The sequence below is a fragment of the Panulirus ornatus genome, chromosome 17 (assembly GCF_036320965.1).
Source record: "Panulirus ornatus isolate Po-2019 chromosome 17, ASM3632096v1, whole genome shotgun sequence".
Taxonomy (NCBI): domain Eukaryota; kingdom Metazoa; phylum Arthropoda; class Malacostraca; order Decapoda; family Palinuridae; genus Panulirus; species Panulirus ornatus.
Genome location: NC_092240.1, coordinates 56,198,134 through 56,222,353, shown reverse-complemented (window position 1 = coordinate 56,222,353; position 24,220 = coordinate 56,198,134). Strand labels below are relative to the sequence as shown.

The following is a 24,220-nucleotide window of genomic DNA, read 5'->3' as shown; positions in this document are numbered from 1 at the left end:
GCTTATTGCAGGTCTTGCCTGAGAAATAAGACAAATGTATTTTGCTCACATGCCACCTGGTTTACATAATTATCTATTCTTGGTTCATCCAGGACTGATTTTAACCAAATGCTAGATATGTTTTAAATGTTTTTGTAGTTATCCCATGCATGTTATCCCATGCATGTGGACATGCCAAGATAGAAATGAATGAGATAAAAATGTGGTTGGAGGACCCAAAAGGGGCAGACACAGTGTCTGCATAGTGTACCTACATACCTATGAGTACCCATGATTAGATTTAACAGTAATGGCAGGATTAGCATAAAGTGCTTATTGCAGGTCTTGCCTGAGAAATAAGACAAATGTATTTTGCTCACATGCCACCTGGTTTACATAATTATCTATTCTTGGTTCATCCAGGACTGATTTTAACCAAATGCTAGATATGTTTTAAATGTTTTTGTAGTTATCCCATGCATGTTTCTTATTCCCCTTGGCAGTACCTCGAATAATCACTCCAACTTCCCAGTTGGAATGCTATATATTTTTGTCTTATTTAATTTCAGTATGTTCTGTCATATTCCTGAGGATTTAATGACTGTATCTTACTTGATGATAGGCTAGCAGTTTTTAGCACATTTTTCATACCTTCAATTTATCTCCATGAATAGATTATCATGCATATTTCTTTTTTTATAAGCTATAAAGTTGGAGTTCTCTCAGCCATTAATGGTATTTCATTTGTCCCATCCCTTTAGTTTTGCTCATGCTGTTTCTGAATTCTTCAAATTTAGGAGACCTATGGTCCATGAGCCATGCAATAGGTGATTTTGTACTGCAGTAAGCACAACACTTCCCTTGGAACAGAAATTATTGTAGAGTTCACAATTGGAGGTCAAACATTTTAGAGAACAAGCATCCTTACACAGATGGCCTTGAGAGATCAGGGTAAGTAGGCAGATGGTGTTCACCAGAAGAGAGGTTGGATTTGATACTGTAAATATTACAGTAATCAATTGTATAAGAGCTAGGTTCTAGGAGCAGTGTCTAAAGTGTCCCAGTTGCTTGATTATGGTCAATGCAGCCTTAGGGTTTGTTGCCTAGCCATCCAAGACTGGTTTAGCTGTTTTGGTTTGATGCTGGAGATTCATTATATTTGTGTGCTGCCAGGATTTTTCACTGCATGTAATCATGAAAAATCATGAGTATCTGGAAAAAGTAAGGCCTTGTGAGTTTTATGTAAATGAGTGGGAGAGTGTGAGTCAGTGGATTAGATACCGGCAACCTTCATGAAGGTGAAGCAGAGAAAAACAGCAACCTGGGGCAGGAGGGATGACAGACACCACATTGGTGGCTTACTTCACCATTATCACTAACCTTTCTGATACTCAGGTGATAGAATCTTCATAGTTGGTGGTTGCATGCCACCTACTACTTATTTCTTGGTTTTCTTAGTTTAGTATAATGATTTGACTTGTAAAATGAATATTACCCTTATTTCTGATTTTATATAGTCTTTTTAATATAATAGAATAGTAGTCAGCAGTGTGATTAGTGGAGAATGACCTACTATAAGAAGGGATGTAGGAATGCATCCCTATTGATATAATTTCCATTATGTGGTAAGCACAGATAGAGGCATCCTGGCTTGTGAAGCCTATATCCACCATAAAGAAGGTCACTAAAGAAACTGTGCAGGTAAGACTGCTGAGGTCTTTCGAAGTGCGAAAGCTGAACAGCCATGGGAATTGGAGATGGGGGTAATCATGTGGAAGAGATAGAATTAAGAAAATGGTTAGAGGACCCCAAGGGGCAGAAATGGTCTTTTTGTAGTGGGAGCATTCCAGTGTGTTGGAAAAGTGGTCATGACACAGTCAGGAACTTGAGCACTGAAATCCCCTTATTTCAGTGCATAGATGTATAGAGCTGTGGTTTTCGGCAGAAACTCAAATTAAATTTTTTTTTTTTACATAGTTGGTGAAATTGGGGAGGAGATATACAAAACACAGGGTAGAAAGAATACTGCCCATATAGAGGGCAATTAAGAGAGATAGGAACAAGGGACTGGAAATCCTTCCCTACTAAATTACTTTCCAAAGAAGGAACACTTGGAGAAGTCTAGCAAGAATTTTTCATTTAAGGCTCAGTCATTGGTTCTCTGCATTACTATGCATATGTGGGAAATTGTTAACATGGATAGAAGAATTATGAGCCAGATTGCTTCAGAATTTGGAGATTGTTGTATAGTAAGCACAGTCTCCATCATTGGAGCAGAATTAATGGTTGAGTTTATGCTTGGAGATGTGATATTGTAATGGGGAAGCAGCCTTAGAGAGTTGGATTTCAGAAAGTTCATGGAAATTAGTGGAGAAATGGTGTTCTACCGAGAGTATGTTGGATTTGAGACTGCAAATGTTCCAGCAATGAATGTAGAAAGAACCAGGTTTAGGAGGAGTCTGAAGGAATGAGATGGATCTCAGTTGTTTAATAATGGGCAAGTGTTCCCTAGGAACCTTTCAACCATCCATAACTGGTGGTACTTTTCTAATTCATTGTGAGTGAATCATCAAATTGGTGTGCTGCCATGATTTTTTTTACTATACTTTGTTGGGAAAAGGGAGAATAAATGTAGAGAATAAGAAATTTTGTGTTGTCAGATATTATGTTTGAGATGTAGAGAGTGAGGGCTAGTGTAGTGAATACTAGTAACCCATGTGTAAGTGAAGAAAGAGAAGAAAGCAACAGCCTGGGCTAGAGGGGAATGTGACAAGGATTATAGTAGTGGATCACTGCATCACCATCACTAACCTTTCTAAGATCCTAGTTTTTGGTTGTCTGCCACCTATTACTTATCTATTTCAGTTATTTCTGGTTTGGTATGATGAATTGATCAATAAATGTTATTTATGTCCTTAATTTCTCATTTTTCATCACTTCCATGTAACAGAATAGTGTTGAATTTCAGTTTTGTAATACTGAGTACTTTCCTTTTCAGGACTGAAAGTTTTGGGTGTGATAATGCTCTGTATGAATATACAATTGAGAATATATCCCTCACTCATTCTAGAGAGGAGCAATGCCAAGATAATGTAGTACAACAGGTCAGTTTGTAGTTACATCATTTAAATGTTAACAATTCTTTGCTTTTTTATGTAATCACACCACACATTTTAGAGAACTTGTCAACTTGTTATTTTGAAACAAATTGCTTGAAAAAATTAGTGAGAGTTCAAAATTTCAGATATTTGGGGTGTAACTAATGTAGGATGAAAGATTAGAAGTTTAGTTATTAGGGACTGTTGCAAGATTGTCAGATAGCATGAATTCTTAGAAAAATTATGAAATTATTTAATGTATTCCTACAGCTAAGGAAATTTGACAAAGAATGTGATTAAGCCAGTTTTGATCTGAGGTAGTTAAAGTTGGCCCTTATTGATAGAATGGTAAAACTTGTGCTGGATATGGCTATGTCATAGAGTAAATAGAGAGAATTTAAGGAATTACAGAGAGGATATTGAGAGGGAAGTGCTTTATGAAGTGAGGATGAAGGGTGAAGGTGGTCTGAGAATGAAAGGAGAATGGATATGGTAAGAATGATTAAAAGATCAGCAATTAATGAATTGCTCTGGAGTAAAGTAATGATGTGTTCCAGTGATGTGGCATAGTCAACTATTTGTTTAGAGGTCTCTAGCATACTGGTTATAGAACTTTGTCAACCTTTTGTAAAGTCGGTTTTAGCATACTGATTTTAGAACTCTTAAAAAGTAAAGTGTCTGAGATAATAAGGTGTATGATGGGGAAATGATACTGATAATGTGGTAAAATGAAAGATGAGGATGGTTTATTTTTAGATGGACATCATATAAGAATGGATTAGCCTCAATCCATAAGATACATTTTTAGAAAAGTGCAAGAGGTTTATGAGAGGGTGTTTGCAACTTCTTATACAAGTGAGGAGGAATGGGAAGTGGAGTGGACCTCTTAAGTGGTATGGTTTGGCAAGTTTCTAGATGACACAAGTTTTTTATGGTATGGGTAGAGTGCTTGTCTGAAGGTATAGAATATGTTGTGATTGGCTGAAGGTCATGATTGGAGTTAGTAAATGATGTCTTATTTGACCGCAGTTTTAAGGTATTTCCATTGATGACATACTGACGTGGGTTTTGGCTAGAAACATGAGCAGAGGAATTAAGTTAGTGTTAGAGAAGAGTGAAAATGGTCATTGCTTATAAATATACGTGGCTGATACAGTTCTAATGAGACGGTTGGTAGAAAGTTGCAGACATAAGATAAAGAGTTAGAAAGTGCAGCATTGATAAACAGGTATATCCAAAAATAAACTTTTCGTATGTCCTTATTCCACTTTCCATGTGGCAGTTAAGGATGGTGTTAAAAAAAAAGTTAGGAATGATGTGCAGTGATTAGAATTAAGTGATAAAGCTAACACTTATTTTATCATTCTTCTTGGGGCAGTTAAAGATATAATCTTGGAAAAGGTGCTGATATGATTAGAATAATGAGCTGTTTATGTACTTAGCACTTGATAACTTCCAAGTCTGCCCATACTTAGAGTTGACCCACAACTCTTGGACTGAGTATGGAGTGATGCCATTCTACTGTCACCGTGGTTGAAAATTCATAGGGTATATAGTAATATTATATTGTACTGACATACCATTTCTCCAGGTCAAATGGATCTGAATTCCATTACATGTTCCTCCAATTTTTCTCCTTTCAAACTTACATCCCAACCCACATGTTCCTCAACCCTGCTGAACCTAATAACCTTGTTCTTATTCACATTTACTCTCAACTTTCTCCTTTCACCTGCTTTTCCAAACTCAGTCACCAACTTCTTAAGTTTCTCACTTGAATCAGCTACCAGTGCTGTAACACTGGTGAACAACAACTGACTCACTTCCTAGGCCCTCTCATCCCCAGCAGACTGCATACTCGCCCCTCTCTCCAAAACTCTTGCATTTACCTCCCTACCCACCCCATCCATAAACAAATTAAACAACCATCGGGACATCACACACCCTTTCTGCAGACCAGCCTTCACTGGGAACTGATCACTCTCCTCTCTTCCTGCTTGTACACATGCCTTACACCCTTGATTAGAACTTCTTACTGCTTCTAGCAGCTTACCTCCTGTACCATATACTCTTAAGACCTTCCACAAAGCATCTCTACCAGTTCTATCATATTCCTTCCCCAGATCCATAAATGCTCCTTACAAATCCATCTCTTTTTCACAGTATTTCTCACATATATTTTTCAAAGCAAACACCTGATCCACACATCCTCTACCACTTCTGAAACCACACGGCTTCTTCCCAATCTAATGCTTTGCACATGCATTAACCCTATCATTAGCTATACCTGAAAAGCTAGAAGGCATGGTTTCTGCTTACGCATGAAGTAATTTCCTTCTGGTATGACATGCATGGAAAATGCTACCTCATCCAACTTGGGCTGTGAAGTATTTACGGTGTTAATGATGATGAATACAGTAGAATTTATTTACTCATTTGCATATCTTTCAAGATGGCACAACAGCGACTAGAAAGTATGCAACAGATAGTTGGGTTGGACTGGAATGAGCAGCTGCACGAGGGAGAGTTACGTATGCTGATGACTGGGGAGATCACACGTGCTTTGCACTTTACTGAAGCTACTTCGTTGTATGTGCATTATGTCTTACACCTCCCCCAAGGTAAGTTTTGTCATTGGATTACTGTCAGGTTTCTGTATAAATACAGGTAAATTTATTTTTTCCATACATTATAGGAACTTCATAAATGAGTGGTTCTCTGAATATTAAGAAAAATGTGTGGAAGGCGGGAACATTATCTGGGAAAGCAAAAATGGGTATGTTTGAAGGAATAGTGGTTCCAACAATGTTATATGGTTGCGAGGCGTGGGCTATAGATAGAGTTGTGTGGAAGAGGGTGTATATGTTAGAAATAAGATGTTTGAGGACATGATGTGGTGTGAGGTGGTTTGATTGAGTAAGTAATGAAAGGGTAAGAGAGATGTGTGGTAATAAAAAGTGTGGTTGAGAGAGCAGAAGAGGGTGTTTTGAAATGGTCTGGTCACATGGAGAGAATGAGTGGGGAAAGATTAACAAAGAGGATATATGTGTCAGAGGTGGAGTGAACGAGAAGTGGGAGACCAAACTGGAGGTGGAAGGATGGAGTGAAAAGGATTTTGAGCGATCGGGGCCTGAACATGCAGGAGGGTGAAAGGCGTGCAAGGCGTGCAAGGAATAGAGTGAATTGGAACGTTGTGGTATACAGGGGTCGATGTGCTGTCAATGGATTGAACCAGGGCATGTGAAGCATCTGGGGTAAACCATGGAAAGTTTGGGGCCTGGATGTGGAAAGGGAGCTGTGGTTTTGGTGCATTATATATGACAGCTAGAGACTGAGTGTGAACGAATGTGGCCTTTGTTGTCTTTTCCTAGTGCTACCTCGCGCCATGTGGGGGGGTTATTTCATATGTGGGAGGGTGGTGACGGGAATGAATAAAGGCAGCAAGTATGAATTATGTACATGTTTATATATGTATATGTCTGTGTATGTATATATATGTGTACGTTGAAATGTATAGGTATGTATATTTGCATGTGTGGACATGTATGTATATACATGTGTATGTTGGTGGGTTGGGCCATTCTTTTGTCTGTTTCCTTGCGCTACCTTGCTAACGCGGGAGACAGTGACAAAGTATAATGAAATATTCCTGTTATATGAAAGTCAAATTTTTATATCATATTTTATGTGTGAGGCATGCAAGGAATAGAGTAAATTGGAATGATGTGGTGTACCAGGGTCGATATGCTGTCAGTGGACTGAATGAGGGCATGTGAAGTGTCTGGTTTAAGCCATGGAAAGGTCTGTGGGGCCTGGATGTGGATAGGGAGCCGTGGTTTCAATGCATTACACATGACAGTTAGAGACTGAGTGTGAATGAATGTGGCCTTTCTTGTCTGTTTTCCTGGCGCTACTTTGCTGAAGCAAGGGGTAGTGATGCCGTTTCCTGTGTGGTGGGGTAGTGCCAGGAATGGATGAAGGCAAGCAAGTATGAATATACGTGTATATATATGTATATGTCTGTATGTGTATATATATGTATCCATATATTTATATGTATATGTGCATGTATGGGCATTTATGTATATATATATGTGTATATGAGTGGATGGGCCATTCTTCGTCTGTTTCTTGGCATTACCTAGCTGATGCGGGAAACAGCGATTAAGTATAAGAATAATGATAATACTAATAATAATGATAATGATTTTAATAATGATGATGATGATAATAATGATAATATTGATGAAAATAATAATGATAATAATAATGATAATCTTATGCCTACATGTAGGTATGTATATTTGCGTGTGTGGACGTATGTATATACATGTGTATGGGGGGGGTTGGGCCATTTCTTTCGTCTGTTTCCTTGCGCTACCTCGCAAACGCGGGAGACAGCGACAAAGTATAAAAAAAAAAAAAAAAAATCTTATGCCACATTTATAAAAGTAGAATGCTCATAACTCATATCTGATGCCACTTGTCTTGTCTGCACTGCTGTGTTTAAATACATGGTTATAGAATATTCACTGTTTCTGATGTGATGAGACCTTCTCGAAGACGAACAAAGCCTTTGTTCTTAGGCTATTCATGATATTTTTCATTTGCAGGTGCACCAGTGTAGTTGATATTGCAACATGAGGTTGAGAGGTAGAGAATGTAATCATGGGAGTTAGTTGTACCTTGACTTACATTTGTTAAACATTTTTGTTAGGAAAGTATGTGAACAAGGGCATAAAATTGTTTAAAAGAATTATGCAAGGCTTTGTTCAAGACAAACAATGTCACTTTAGTGGCCTTGTTTTGATTATATGTTTTTAGTTTATGGAGGGGAAATGTAACCAGATTCTGCCTGCATGTGGGTACACTGTGAGTAAAAGGTCACTGTTGGTGGGGCTGTATCATTGGGAGTACTGTCTCATTAAAATCTCACTTCATAGGAATCCACGTCTCCATACTACTGGAAATAATACAGCCTTGGGCTGCAGGAGTTTCTGGAAAGAAGTCCTGAGTAACACTAGAAGCCTTTCTTTGAAAGATGTCATAGATTAAATTTGTATGGATGGTTAAATACTGTAAGGGGAGAGAGTCTTCCACTTGTTGGGCCTATTATCCTGAACATTCTCTACTATCGTACAACTCTCTAAACTTTTGTATACTATTGAAAATTACTAAAATCTCATTCAGCTTATTTCATTCATCTACTGCTCTTTTTACTGTAAAAGTACTTTTTTAGTTCTTTTTGATTAGTTTCTTCCTTAATATAATTTCTTCCAGTTCTCTTATCCAATCGTCTTTCAGTGCTTGTTTGAAGACTTAAAGGTTATGATGAAGTCACCCCTCACTTCTCTCTCTCTTCCCTGGAGAGCAAATTGAAGGCCTCAAGCTTTTTCCTGAACTCACTTCTCTTAATTCTGGTACCATCTTTGTTGCCATCCTCTGGACCTTCTTCGTTAGATCTTAGTGCTTTTTTAGATGCATTGATCAAACTTGAGAAGCATATTCTAGTTTTGGCATAATGTAGGATATGAACAGCTTGCTGAATACAGGTACACCACTGATTTTCCGGCACTGTTGGTTCCAGAGCCTTGTTGGATTAACCATTTTGCTGGACCAACAGTGGTCACGTAATAATCATTCAGCACACCTCTAATCCACTTATTATACATCTCCCATGTGTCTAAAGTATACCATGGACTGCTAAGAATTTAAATTAAACAAATGATAAATGTTTAAGCACCCTAAGATAGTAAGTCTGTCATTAGATTGTTTGAATTCAGTGGCGTATCTAGAGTATGGCAGGTAGGGTAGGTGCCCTGGGTGCCACTTGAAGGGGGGCACCAGTTGCGTAATGGCATTCTGGATCCAGACAATGATTTGGATCTTAAGATTTAGATTTCTTGACCACGGAAACATATCTTTGGCATTTGGAATCACATTGATATCATTATTAGTTCAATAGACAAAAATTGATATTTCTGTAATGACATCCTGGATCCAGACAATGATTCGGATCACTTCCAAAATCCAATCAATTGGTCCTTTTGTCATTTTTGACTTTCCCTGAAAATTTAATCAAAATTTGTTCATAACTTTTGTAGAAAGTTGCTCACAGACAAACAAATGTTGGTAAAAACATAATCTCCTTGGTGGAAGTGATGAAAATGAGAAATATTGGTGTTATATGTGTCATATGGTGTCATATGCTTGCCATAGGCACTGTTTCCCTTAGATACGCCCCTGTTTGAATCCTGTGGGGTCTTCTTTGTCTTCTGTTGTGTTTTCCTAGGTGTGCATCGTAAGAATAATGCTGTTTCATATGCATTATGCACCTGCTGAGGTGCTCGTCAGCTATGAGTTTTGCAACTTCATCCACATACTCAGCAGCTTCTTCATGGTTTGCAGACCGCTTTTCTCCCCACACTTTATTCATGGAAATTCCATGATGCTTCATGAGAATCTTTGAAGCCATCCTTCACTATAGTCATGCTCATGTTGTGATTTAAGTTCTTTATGGAACAACCTAGCCTGGTCCATTATCATGCTACCTGACAAGTCCACTCCATCACTCCGACACTGTCGAAACCATTCCAGCATCACTCGATCGTGCTCGGTACTGTTACCATCTTTCTATTTGTCATTTGCTTCTTGGAATCGCTGTCTGCATAGAATTCAGTATTTTCTCCCTTTGCTTCTTTATATCATAAACAGTTGATGAACCAGTACTTTAGATGCCACACAGTTTATGCACCAAAACACCAACAGTCCATTTATTTCAATAGTTCTACTTTATCTTGGATCGATATGGACTGGTGTTTACGTTTGACACCACGACTGACACTCTCTTATGTCTTAGAAGCCATAGCTAGGGTTAGATTTAAGCAAAATAAGCTAAGAATCTCGCAGAATTGCAGTATCACGACCAACGAGTGCAGTGTAAGGAATGTAAATAAGCGCGCCCTACACACAACACCATCTTTGGCCGCCTGGTAAATTAGTCTGGTGGCCACGGTAACTTCAAGTGCCCTCACATAATTTTGTTCAGACTAAAGGAGATGCCGAACCGTTAGTTGCCGGAAAATCGGTGGTGTACCTGTATCTCCTTATCCAGATATGGTAACATCATGATACTGGTACCAAAAAAGGTTTGCACAATTGTGAATCATGCTGTATTATTACGTCCTTTTCCATGTGAATAAGGGGTTAAGGATCATGTAGAAAACGAAATGTACCCAAGAATTTTTGTGAATAATGGACATAATATACCGAATAACTCAAATGTTATTCATGTAATGAAAATGATATATAACACATAGAGAAAATTATAGACAGGTAACCACCTATCTGTCATATCTACATTTCTTTGGGACTGTGGAATTGGCTAGGCAAGGGTATGTCACATATTCTGTCTGATATTTAGGTACTTTTTACTTCATGCATTAGGTTAGAACCTATAGAGATTTTTTTTTCTTTTTTTTTTTGCTTTGTCGCTGTCTCCCGCGTTTGCGAGGTAGCGCAAGGAAACAGATGAAAGAAATGGCCCAACTCACCCCCATACACATGTATATACATACACGTCCACACACGCAAATATACATACCTATACATCTCAATGTACACATATATATACACACACAGACACATACATATATACCCATGCACACAATTCACACTGTCTGCCTTTATTCATTACCACCTCGCCACACATGGAATACCATCCACCTCCCCCTCATGTGTGCGAGGTAGCGCTAGGAAAAGACAACAAAGGCCCCATTCGTTCACACTCAGTCTCTAGCTGTCATGCAATAATGCCCGAAACCACAGCTCCCTTTCCACATCCAGGCCCCACAGAACTTTCCATGGTTTACCCCAGACGCTTCACATGTCCTGATTCAATCCACTGACAGCACGTCAACCCCGGTATAGCACATCGATCCAGTTCACTCTATTCCTTGCCCGCCTTTCACCTTCCTGCATGTTCAGGCCCTGGTCAATCAAAATCTTTTTCACTCCATCTTTCCACCTCCAATTTGGTCTCCCACTTCTCCTCGTTCCCTCCACCTCCGACACATATATCCTCTTGGTCAATCTTTCCTCACTCATTCTCTCCATGTGCCCAAACCATTTCAAAACACCCTCTTCTGCTCTCTCAACCACGCTCTTTTTATTTCCACACATCTCTCTTACCCTTACATTACTTACTCGATCAAACCACCTCACACCACACATTGTCCTCAAACATCTCATTTCCAGCACATCCACCCTCCTGCGCACAACTCTATCCATAGCCCACGCCTCACAACCATACAACATTGTTGGAACCATTATTCCTTCAAACATACCCATTTTTGCTTTCCGAGATAATGTTCTCGACTTCCACACATTCTTCAAGGCTCCCAGGATTTTCGCCCCCTCCCCCACCCTATGATTCACTTCCGCTTCCATGGTTCCATCCGCTGCCAGATCCACTCCCAGATATCTAAAACTCTTTACTTCCTCCAGTTTTTCTCCATTCAAACTTACCTCCCAATTGACTTGACCCTCAACCCAACTGTACCTAATAACCTTGCACTTATTCACATTTACTTTTAACTTTCTTCTTTCACACACTTTACCAAACTCAGTCACCAGCTTCTGCAGTTTCTCACATGAATCAGCCACCAGCGCTGTATCATCAGCTTACAACAACTGACTCACTTCCCAAGCTCTCTCATCCCCAACAGACTTCATACTTGCCCCTCTTTCCAAAACTCTTGCATTCACCTGCCTAACAACCCCATCCATAAACAAATTAAACAACCATGGAGACATCACACACCCCTGCCGCAAACCTACATTCACTGAGAACCAATCACTTTCCTCTCTTCCTACACGTACACATGCCTTACATCCTCGATAAAAACTTTTCACTGCTTCTAACAACTTGCCTCCCACACCATATATTCTTAATACCTTCCACAGAGCATCTCTATCAACTCTATCATATGCCTTCTCCAGATCCATAAATGCTACATACAAATCCATTTGCTTTTCTAAGTATTTCTCACATACATTCCTCAAAGCCAACACCTGATCCACACATCCTCTACCACTTCTGAAACCACACTGCTCTTCCCCAATCTGATGCTCTGTACATGCCTTCACCCTTTCAATCAATACCCTCCCATATGATTTACCAGGAATACTCAACAAACTTATACCTCTGTAATTTGAGCACTCACTCTTATCCCCTTTGCCTTTGTACAATGGCACTATGCACGCATTCCACCAATCCTCAGGCACCTCACCATGAGTCATACATACATTAAATAACCTTACCAACCAGTCAACAATACAGTCACCCCCTTTTTTAATAGATTCCACTGCAATACCATCCAAACCTGCTGCCTTGCCGGCTTTCATCTTCCACAAAGCTTTTACTACCTCTTTATATGGAAAAATACCCAGAGAGTGTAGAGAGAATTTGATTTGATGTATCATTCACTAAAAAATGATGAGTTCTTTTTGCTGAAATATGATCACTCACCTTTCTTACCTGAATTGCAGGCATTCCACTGCATCACCCACATTTCCATTATTTGTATTAGTATGTAATTCATTTTTAGTGTGTGAAGTAGTCATGAACCTGCTGAAAAGAAATGAATAGAAAATTAGATAAAGAATACATTTTACCAAATCATACACTAGGTAAGATGTGTTTTGAACTGTGAGATGACTACACTGCACTCCCCTCACTTTGTTGGAAATGTTCTAAACTGTACATGTGTACTGCCTATGTTTCTGTTACAGTATATTTCATAATGTTTCACTCTATGTACTTCAGTATTAGTGTGTAGATTAGCCATAAACTTACTAAAGATAATTGTGTGTAAAAGCACATTAAAAATGTAATTTACCATATTCATGGAATGAAAAATAAGTGATGTAACTCCAGGGGTGAGCAAGGTTATTAGGTACAGTTGGGTTGAGGGTCAAGTCAATTGGGAGATAAGTTTGAATGGAGAAAAACTGGAGGAAGTAAAGTGTTTTAGATATCTGGGAGTGGATCTGGCAGCGGATGGAACCATGGAAGCAGAAGTGAATCATAGGGTGGGGGAGGGGGCGAAAATCCTGGTAGCCTTGAAGAATGTTTGGAAGTCGAGAACATTATCTCGGAAAGCAAAAATGGGTATGTTTGAAGGAATAGTGGTTCCAACAATGTTGTATGGTTGCAAGGCGTGGGCTATGGATAGAGTTGTGCGTAGGAGGGTGGATGTGCTGGAAATGACATGTTTGAGGACAGTATGTGGTGTTGGGTGGTTTGATTGAGTAAGTAATGTAAGGATAAGAGAGATGTGTGGAAATAAAAAGAGTGTGGTTGAGAGAGCAGAAGAGGGTGTTTTGAAATGGTTTGGTCACATGGAGAGAATGAGTGAGGAAAGATTGACCAAGAGGATATATGTGCCGGAGGTGGAGGGAACGAGAAGTGGGAGACCAAATTGGAGGTGGAAAGATGGAGTGAAAAAGATTTTGAGTGATCGGGGCCTGAACATGCAGGAGGGTGAAAGGCGTGCAAGGAATAGAGTGAATTGGATCGATGTGGTATACCGGGGTCGATGTGCTGTCAATGGATTGAATCAGGGCATGTGAAGCGTCTGGAGTAAACCATGGAAAGTTCTGTGGGGCCTGGATGTGGAAAGGGAGCTGTGGTTTCGGGCATTATTACATGACAGCTAGAGACTGAGTGTGAACGAATGGGGCCTTTGTTGTCTCTTCCTAGCGCTACCTCGCACACATGAGGGGGGAGGGGGATGGTATTCCATGTGTGGCGAGGTGGCGATGGGAATAAATAAAGGCAGACAGTATGAATTATGTACATGTGTATATATGTATATGTCTGTGTGTGTATATATATGTGTACATTGAAATGTATAGGTGTGTATATTTGCGTGGGTGGACGAGTATGTATATACATGGGTATGGGGGTGGGTTGGGCCATTTTCTTTCGTCTGTTTCCTTGCGCTACCTTGCAAATGCGGGAGACAGCGACAAAGCAAAATAAATAAATAAATAGATAAATATAACTCCAGGTGCTAGGTAAGTTTTCTTATTTCTTTTTTCTAATTATGCAGAAAACCATTAGTTCATGCATTTAGTAATAACATACTGAAGATAAGTTTGTTAGAAAACTAGCATAAGAAATACAAGTATTGTATTATTCACCAAGTAAAAAGTATGTTTTTAACCATGAGACAACTGACCACTTATCTCCATGAACTGGAAACTCTAAACTGTACACTGCTGTACTTTCCTTTTTTCTTTTACATCATTTTTACTGCACCCAAAGTAAGCCAATCTTTGTTTAACAAGTACCTATTGAATAACATTAGTGCCAGCACTTTATTCATTAGCTTTGTGAAGTAGATGGGTGACATGAATTCTCTGTGGCACATGGTGGGTCTGTGCTGGCATAAAGTGTTGCTGTAACCAGTTATTTCCATCTCAGTATTGGGGTAGGAGAGTTTAGATGATAGGGATGCACTGAGGAAAATAAGCATAGATGATAAGATAAAAATAGATATAATTTTCATTTTAAAACAATTGTAATCTATTTTTTCATTATTTTCCTTGTAGTACTGCTGTAGCACTAACTAATTTTCAGCTATGATATTATTTTTCAATTTTCTTTTCTCAAAATATATTATTAAATAGGAAGGACAACACACTTGACTAAACAAACAAAGAAGACAATGAATCGCTTCTCTGGCTAGATGTTAGGCTAGAACACTTTCATAACCCTCAAAAGATGATGCTATATACAAGTCATGTTATATTTCTCAAAAAGTATTACATTCATTTCTATGAACAAGGTAGTTTTTAGGAATCATAATATGAAAACTTGGGTGTGCAGTAACCTAGTGAAAATAGCTATAGATTTCATGTTAAGTCATACAAAACAGCCAAAAAGTAATGTTTACTTTTTGGCTGTGCAGCAGAATAAAATGGTGACAGAAAGTTTAAGTGAAAGTGCAGTAGATATAGGGATGTAGTCGTGTCTAAATAAGCTGTTTAAAATGTTTAGAGAAAGACTTTTAAAAGTTGTAGAATTAGTAGTTGGATACAAGGTTGAGATGTATAAGATTAAAAGAGGAAATGTACAGTGGATGGATGAGATTAGAAATGCTTTAGAAGAGAAGAAAAAGACATGGTAGGTTGCTCAAAATGAATGTACTAGTGAAAGTTCAGCAAAGGAGGAGGGAAAAATCTAAGATGTGTAAGCAGAATGTAAAGAAGCTGGTAGAGGAAAATAAAGAAAGAGTAGATGAAGATTTTGGAAGAAAGTTAAGTGAAAAGTTTAGGGAAAATAAGAAATTGTAGTGGAAGGAAGGGAAAAAGGAAAGAGGTGGATGTAAGATTGGAAAAATTAATGTGAGGTGTAAGGAAGGGGAGTTGCTGAATCAAAAGGAGGAAGTGAAGGGGAGATGGAAAGAGTATTTTGAAGAACAGATGAAAATGGGAGAAGATGAAGCAGCAGTTGTTACTTTCTTGGGTATTGAGTGTGGAAGGAAAAGGATACAAGTGCAAGGGCCTATAGCAGGTGGAGGTTAAAATGGGGATAATGAAGTTGAAAGTAGGAAAGGCACCTGGAGTGGCTAGTATTATGGATGAAATGGTGGGTAGTGACAATCCTGTTTGTTGATGATACTGTGTTGTCTGCTGAGAGTGAAGGAGTTACAGAAGGTTGTGTGTTTTATGACATTTGTAAGCAAGGCAATTAAAGATAAATGCAAATAAAAAAGTAATGGTGTTTGAAAGGAAACTGAGTGAAAATATAGATTTTGCCTAGCCCTCTCGAGTGAAAGAAGGAAGTGTATTAAACTGTGATATAGATATGGGGGGGGGGAATACTGGAAGAGGTGATTGAATTCAAGTGCTTGGGAGCTATCTTGGTTAAGTTTGGTCGTTTGGAAGGAAAAATATAATGGTGAGAGCAGTACAGAGTAGAAGAGCCATTGGGCCCCTTATTAGAATAATGAAAGGTAAAGATGTAAGCATGGAAGTGAAGAGAGGATTAAATGACAGCATAATCCTCTCGACCCTGGCCTATGTAGCTGAAACATGGACAAGGAGTGAGTCACAGAGGTCAAGAATCCAGGCTATGGAAATAAGCAGTTTGAGAGGAGGATGTGGTATAACTAAATGGAAAGAAAGAAATAAGGGCTGTATGATAAAGTTGATTTGGCAGGAAATGCAAAGGGAATGAATTGTTAAGTGGAAGAGTGGATGAATCATGATTTCTAGGTGATTTGGGCATGTGGAAAGAATGTGAGATGGGGAGTTTACAGGGAATGTGTGATTGTGTAGTGAAAGGGGTTAGTTTGAGAGGAAGACGACATGTGACGGGGAAGAAGAGTGGAAGAATACTGCTTGGGGAGAAATGGGGGAAGAATGTATGGAATTCTGTATGCAAGGGAGGCATATAAAGATATGGGTGAGTGGAAATCTTTTGCCTTGGTCAACCCCCTTGATGGGAGTTCCTATATGAAATGGGCATCAGAAATATAGATAAATAGATGGAAAGCATTGTCCAAATGTACTCTTTTATTTGTTTTCTGCATTCTGTTAACATAGTTTTCTGTATTTTAAGATGTAAAGCACTTTCCATCAGTCTTCAAATTCTGAAACTTTTAGGGTACATAGAGCACTTTTTTTCTTTTGGATGTTAAATGGTTGAATGGCGTGGCCTTCTCCATCTTCACATATGTCAACATCCAGATTTGCAATGCCATGTTTGAAAAAATGGCTGAGAAAAGGCTTTCCTGACAGATTCACTTTTGTTCTTTATGGTGTGGATGCAATTTTCGTTGATGCCATAACTGCAAGCAACTGTTGAAGATCAAGATCCCTCTCTTGAATTCATTTGGAGTTGTAAACCAGATTCTTTAAAGATAAAAGATACAAGTGCATGGGCCTTTAGCAAAAAGGGAGGTAAAAAGGGTGATAATGAGGTTGAAAGTAGGAAAAGCACCTGGAGTGGATGGGATTATGGCTAAAATTTTGAAGTATAGGGGAGGAAGTGTACAAGAAAGGATGCATTTGATACATAATATAGCATGGAAGCAGAGGGTTGTTCCTGTGGATTGGATGAGAGCTATTATTGTTCCTTCCTGCAAGGGAAAAGTTGCTAAGGATGTATGTAACAGTTACAGGGGAATAAGTCTGATAAGTATACCAGGAAAAGTGTATGCAAGAGTGTTCATTCATTGAGTGAAGGAAGTGGTTGTATAGAGAGTTAGTGAGGAGCAAGGAGGTTTTAGCAAAGGAAGGGGATGTGTAGATTAGATTTTTGTGATGAAAATGACTGTAAGAAAAGTATCTAGCAAAAGGTAAGAAGTTGTATGCAGCTGTTATGGATAAGTTGTATGCAGCTCTTATGGATTTGGAGAAAGCGTATGACAAAATCAAGTGGAATGCTTTATGGGATGTGTTAGGGATATGAGTGTAGGGGAACAACTATAGGATGGTGTGAAAGCCTTCTGTACAATAGCAAGTACATATATAAGAGTGGATGGAGAGTTGAGTGAAAGTTTTAGCATACATGTGGGTGTGAGGCAGGCTGTGTGATATGACCATTGCTTTTTAATAATGCTTGATAGCTGTTTCCCGCATCAGTGAGGTAGCACCAGGAAACAGATGAAGAAAGGCCCATCCATTCATATACACATTTATATTCATAAATGAAACAGATGGAGAAAGGCCCATCCATTCATATGCACATATATATTCATAAATGCCTTTCCATGTACATATACATACATATACACATACACATATATGCATGTATAAACATGTACATATTCATACTTGCTTGCCTTCATCCATTCCTGGTGCTATCCCACCCTACAGAATACAACATCACTACCCCCTGCTTCAGCGAGGTAGCGCCAGGAAAACCGACAAAAAAGGCCACATTCTTTCCTACTTAGTCTCTAGCTGTCAAGTGCAATGCACCAAGACCACAGCTCCCTACTCACATCCAGGCCCCACAGACCTTTCCATGGTTTACCCCAGATGTTTCACATGCCCTGGTTTAGTCCGTTGACAGCACGTTCACCCTGGTATACTACATCATTCCAATTCACTCTATTCCTTGCACACTGCTCACCGTCCTGTATGTTCAGTCCCTAATTGCTCGAAGCCTTTTTCACTCCATCCTTCCACCTCCAGTTTGGTCTCCCACTTCACCTTGTCCCCTCTACCTTTGACACATATATCCTTTTTGTTAATCTTTCCTCACTCATTCTCTCCATATGTGTGTGTAGTATTCTTTCTTCCCAATCCCAAGTGATCCCACCCTTATAAGTTGCTACTACTATATGCATAGGATTTAGAAATGTGAAAAGTAAACAAGAAAGATACAACAAGTTGTGGCATGAAACCGTCAAACTTCCAAGAAAATTGTTTCTTTGAAAATTCAGTGACTGCACAAAATGAGGTGGAAGTGGTTTGGAGTCATTTAAACATTGCATTAATAAAGGCTACCCCAGAAGTGTGCAGTCCTGTAGGTAGAGGGCTTAGAAATAGGTACAGCATGGAAGAATGAAGGTTTAAGAAAGTAAGTTGAGGAGTTAAAGAGAGTTTTGGAAGGAGAAACTGAATTTGCCAGAAAGTAGGGATAAGTGGAGGGCGTAGTAAATGAGGAAGTAAGCTTAGTTTCATGAAATATATAAAGACAGATATTATAGGAATTTGTTTCTTGTATTCTAAGAATTACTCTCATGGTATATGTGTAAATCTGTCATGCACCCTCTCAATGAGGATCTATCGGTGACTGAGATGCTTGATGTTTCTTTAGTTGTGGCCAGCAGCTTCAACTCACTTCCCAGTAGTTTCTACCTGAAGCGAGACAGTTCTTACTGTGGTAAGACAAATGAATGCATCTTTTGACCTGCATTGAAAATTAAAGGTTAAAGCTAAGTGCAGTAATGCCACTGATACGTGAGCATAAGTGGGAGATTGATAAAGCACAATCGTCACAAAAAATCTTAAATCATGTAGTTTTAGGAATTTGAATAAAATGAGGCTTGATAGGTTGAAGGAGATACAGAATTGTTAGATGTGTGATTCATAAGTAGAAAATTGCTGTTAGGATAGCAGTGTAAATTGTCAGTCCCAAGGAATTATGCATCCCTACGGCCTCCGTGTTTGTAGGTTTGGGAACTTCAACCTTGCAACATGTAAATGATTTTCCCCATGTACAGTAAATTGGAATGGAGTTAAAGATAATAAGTGGATAGATATAGGCTAATAGATTAGTGCAAAAGTGGAGGCACATATAGAGAATAAATGTGGAAAGACTGACCTTTGAGAGAATATTGTGAATAGGTTTACATTTTGGGAATACTCAGTTTAAGGTATGACAGCATCCTAGCAGAGCATGTTCCTGGTAGGTTTGCAAATATGGTTGAATATCCAGATTTCTATTGATCATTGGATTGTTGAAGATGCTGTTTAATGCATCCTGTTTTGATATGAGAGGTGGCATAATGAATGTAGATAGATGCATGTGTACTGAGTTAAATACATAAAGTAAAACTTACGTCATTGCATATATGTATTTTCATTTATAGACAAAGACACCTGTCTTCTGATTTTTTATAAGAACCCTTGATGCCTTTCAGGTTGGAGAGCAAATAATGGTACAGAATGTGAGGGATTTACTCCCACCTGTGTTGTTGACTATGTTGACAGCACACATATTGCACACTATTCCACTCCTTTCTCTATTGATGTTACTCGATCAAAGTCAGGTAAGAAGTTTATTTCATGCATGATCTTCTTGAATTTATCCTTGTTTTTGATTACAGGTAGTAGAGTAGATGATGACTCAAGGATGGATGTATTTTTATAAATCATATTGTGTGGAATGTTTGTGTAGTATATGTTAATCCTTGAACTGCAACATATTTACATAATTTTTTGGTACATGATCAACTGCAACATACACCACTTGAGACAAGAGTTTAGCTTTTGATTATGCATTAAGTGTAGCATTCATAAATTCAGCACTCTACTATGGCAGAATGAAGGTAGGTAAAGGATTTATTTGTATTCTGTTCTCTATATTTGATGCGTGTTCCCTCCGGGAACTCCCATAAAGGGGGTGGCCACAGCAAAAGAGTTTCCACTTATTCCTGTTCTTGCATGCATCCCTTATATACACTATTCCATGCAGTCATCCACCATTTCTCTCCCTCCAGTATTCTTCCACTCTGTTTCCTCATGTCACAGGTGGACTTCCTACCACACCATTCCCTTTAACTATACTGTCATTTACTCTCTTTGTGGACTACCAGTCTTGCATTTTTCCACATTCCCAAACCTCCACAAAGTATTAAGCTTTTTGAAAACTACCAGTCTTTCATTCTTTCCTCATGTCCAAACCAATACAAATTATTAAGTTTCACCCACTCCACTACTATACAATTCATTCCCTTTGCATTCCTGGCCATACAAAATCTCTCATATGCCCCTTCATTTCTTTCTTCATTCCATCCAGTCATGACACATGCTTCTTTCAAATGACTCATTTCCTCAGCTGTGATTCTTGACCTTTGTGACTCATTCCATGTCCATGTTTTGGCTGTATAGGTCAGAGGGTGGGAGGACTATGCTGTCCCTTAATCCGCTCTTCACTTCCATACTTACACCTCTACCCTTCCTTGTTCTATTAAGGGACCCAATGACTCTTCTGCCCTATACTGCTTTCTCCCTTATCTCTCCTTCCATATCACCAAACTTACTCAAGACAGCTGCAAAATACTTAGGTTCTCTCATATCTTCCAGTTGTTCTCCCCCATATCTATAATACAGTTTAGCACACTTTCTTCTTTCACTCTATATGGCTTTGCAAAATCTATACTTTCTCTCTGTCTCCTTTTCAACACCATTACTTTACTGTTACTTGCATTCACCTCCATTTGATTAAACTTTCACGCATCATATTACACTTATGACCTTCTGTAACTCTTCTATACTCTCATCAGACATCACAGAATCATCCATGAACTGACTTGCTACTAGCCACCATATCTCTGCACTTCCTTTCCCTCGTAGGCTCAGATTGGGGTGTCTGAATGTGTGTGGATGTAACCAAGATGTGAAAAAAGGAGAGATAGGTAGTATGTTTGAGGAAAGGAACCTGGATGTTTTGGCTCTGAGTGAAACGAAGCTAAAGGGTAAAGGGGAAGAGTGGTTTGGGAATGTCTTGGGAGTAAAGTCAGGGGTTAGTGAGAGGACAAGAGCAAGGGAAGGAGTAGCACTACTCCTGAAACAGGAGTTTTGGGAGTATGTGATAGAATGTAAGAAAGTAAATTCTAGATTAATATGGGTAAAACTGAAAGTTGATGGAGAGAGATGGGTGATTATTGGTGCATATGCACCTGGGCATGAGAAGAAAGATCATGAGAGGCAAGTGTTTTGGGAGCAGCTGAATGAGTGTGTTAGTGGTTTTGATGCACAAGACCGGGTTATAGTGATGGGTGATTTGAATGCAAAGGTGAGTAATGTGGCAGTTGAGGGAATAATTGGTATACAAGGGGTGTTCAGTGTTGTAAATGGAAATGGTGAAGAGCTTGTAGATTTATGTGCTGAAAAAGGACTGGTGATTGGGAATACCTGGTTTAAAAAGCGAGATATACATAAGTATATGTATGTAAGTAGGAGAGATGGCCAGAGAGTGTTATTGGATTACGTGTTAATTGACAGGCGCGCGAAAGAGAGACTTTTGGATGTTAATGTGCTGAGAGGTGCAACTGGAGGGATGTCTGATCATTATCTTTGTGGAGGCGAAGGTGAAGATTTGTAGGTGTTTTCAGAAAAGAAGAGAGAATGGTGGGGTGAAGAGAGTGGTGAGAGTAAGTGAGCTTGGGAAGGAGACTTGTGTGAGGAAGTACCAGGAAGAGACTGAGTACAGAATGGAAAAAGGTGAGAACAAAGGAGGTAAGGGGAGTGGGGGAGGAATGGGACGTATTTAGGGAATCAGTGATGGCTTGCGCAAAAGATGCTTGTGGCATGAGAAGCGTGGGAAGTGGGTTGATTAGGAAGGGTAGTGAGTGGTGGGATGAAGAAGTAAGATTATTAGTGAAAGAGAAGAGAGAGGCATTTGGACGATTTTTGCAGGGTAAAAATGCAAATGAGTGGGAGATGTATAAAAGAAAGAGACAGGAGGTCAAGAGAAAGGTGCAATAGGTGAAAAAGAGGGCAAGTGAGAGTTGGGGTGAGAGAGTATCATTAAATTTTAGGGAGAATAAAAAGATGTTCTGGAAGGAGGTAAATAAAGTGCATAAGACAAGGGAGCAAATGGGAACTTCAGTGAAGGGGGCAAATGGGGAGGTGATAACAAGTGATGGTGATGTGAGAAGGAGATGGAGTGAGTATTTTGAAGGTTTGTTGAATGTATTTGATGACAGAGTGGCAGATATAGGGTGTTATGGTCAAGGTGGTGTGCAAAGTGAGAGGGTTAGGGAAAATGATTTGATAAACAGAGAAGAGGTAGTAAAAGCTTTGCAGAAGATGAAAGCCGGCAAGGCAGCAGGTTTGGATGGTATCGCAGTGGAATTTATTGAAAAAGGGGGTGACTGTATTGTTGACTGGTTGGTAAGGTTATTTAATGTATGTATGATTCATGGTGAGGTGCCTGAGGATTGGCGGAATGCTTGCATAGTACCATTGTACAAAGGCAAAGGGGATAAGAGTGAGTGCTTAAATTACAGAGGTATAAGTTTGTTGAGTATTCCTGGTAAATTATATGGGAGGGTATTGATTGAGAGGGTGAAGGCATGTACAGAGCATCAGATTGGGGAAGAGCAGTGTGGTTTCAGAAGTGGTAGAGGATGTGTGGATCAGGTGTTTGCTTTGAAGAATGTATGTGAGAAATACTTAGAAAAGCAAATGGATTTGCATGTAGCATTTATGGATCTGGAGAAGGCATATGATAGAGTTGATAGAGATGCTCTGTGGAAGGTACTAAGAATATATGGTGTGGGAGGCAAGTTGTTAGAAGCAGTGAAAAGTTTTTATCGAGGATGTAAGGCATGTGTACGTGTTGGAAGAGAGGAAAGTGATTGGTTCTCAGTGAATGTAGGTTTGCGGCAGGGGTGTGTGATGTCTCCTTGGTTGTTTAATTTGTTTATGGATGGGGTTGTTAGGGAGGTGAATGCAAGAGTCTTGGAAAGAGGGGCAAGTATGAAGTCTGTTGGGGATGAGAGAGCTTGGGAAGTGAGTCAGTTGTTGTTTGCTGATGACACAGCGCTGATGGCTGATTCATGTGAGAAACTGCAGAAGCTGGTGACTGAGTTTGGTAAAGTGTGTGAAAGAAGAAAGTTAAGAGTAAATGTGAATAAGAGCAAGGTTATTAGGTACAGTAGGGTTGAGGGTCAAGTCAATTGGGAGGTAAGTTTGAATAAAGAAAAACTGGAGGAAGTAAAGTGTTTTAGATAACTGGGAGTGGATCTGGCAGCGGACGGAACCATGGAAGTGGAAGTGAATCATAGGGTGGGGGAGGGGACGAAAATCCTGGGAGCCTTGAAGAATGTGTGGAAGTGGAGAACATTATCTCGGAAAGCAAAAATGGGTATGTTTGAAGGGATAGTGGTTCCAACAATGTTGTATGGTTGCGAGGCGTGGGCTATGGATAGAGTTGTGCGCAGGAGGGTGGATGTGCTGGAAATGAGATATTTGAGGACAATATGTGGTGTGAGGTGGTTTGATCAAGTAAGTAATGTAAGGGTAAGAGAGATGTGTGGAAATATAAAGAGTGTGGTTGAGAGAGCAGAAGAGGGTGTTTTGAAATGGTTTGGTCACATGGAGAGAATGAGTGAGGAAAGATTGACCAAGAGGATATATGTGTCGGAGGTGGAGGGAACGAGGAGAAGTGGGAGACCAAATTGGAGGTGGAAAAGATGGAGTGAAAAAGATTTTGAGTGATCGGGGCCTGAACATGCAGGAGGGTGAAAGGCGTGCAAGGAATTGAGTGAATTGGATCGATGTGGTATACTGGGGTCGACGTGCTGTCAATGGATTGAATCAGGGCATGTGAAGCGTCTGGGGTAAACCATGGAAAGTTGTGTGGGGCCTGGATGTGGAAAGGGAGGTGCGGT

The 24,220-nt window shown here is 39.4% G+C and overlaps 1 protein-coding gene across 3 annotated transcripts in view; it reads left to right on the top strand.

Annotated features, from left to right (window-relative positions):
• LOC139754814 (tectonic-like complex member MKS1) overlaps positions 1 to 24,220 on the top strand; it is a 199,236-nt gene that overhangs the window by 118,523 nt on the left and 56,493 nt on the right. For all 3 annotated transcript variants that reach the window (XM_071672658.1, XM_071672656.1, XM_071672659.1), the window contains exons 8-10: positions 2,978 to 3,083; positions 5,530 to 5,698; positions 19,742 to 19,870. In XM_071672658.1, coding sequence (XP_071528759.1) covers positions 2,978 to 3,083; positions 5,530 to 5,698; positions 19,742 to 19,870 — 404 coding nt within the window. The remainder of the gene's footprint in view (positions 1 to 2,977; positions 3,084 to 5,529; positions 5,699 to 19,741; positions 19,871 to 24,220) is intronic.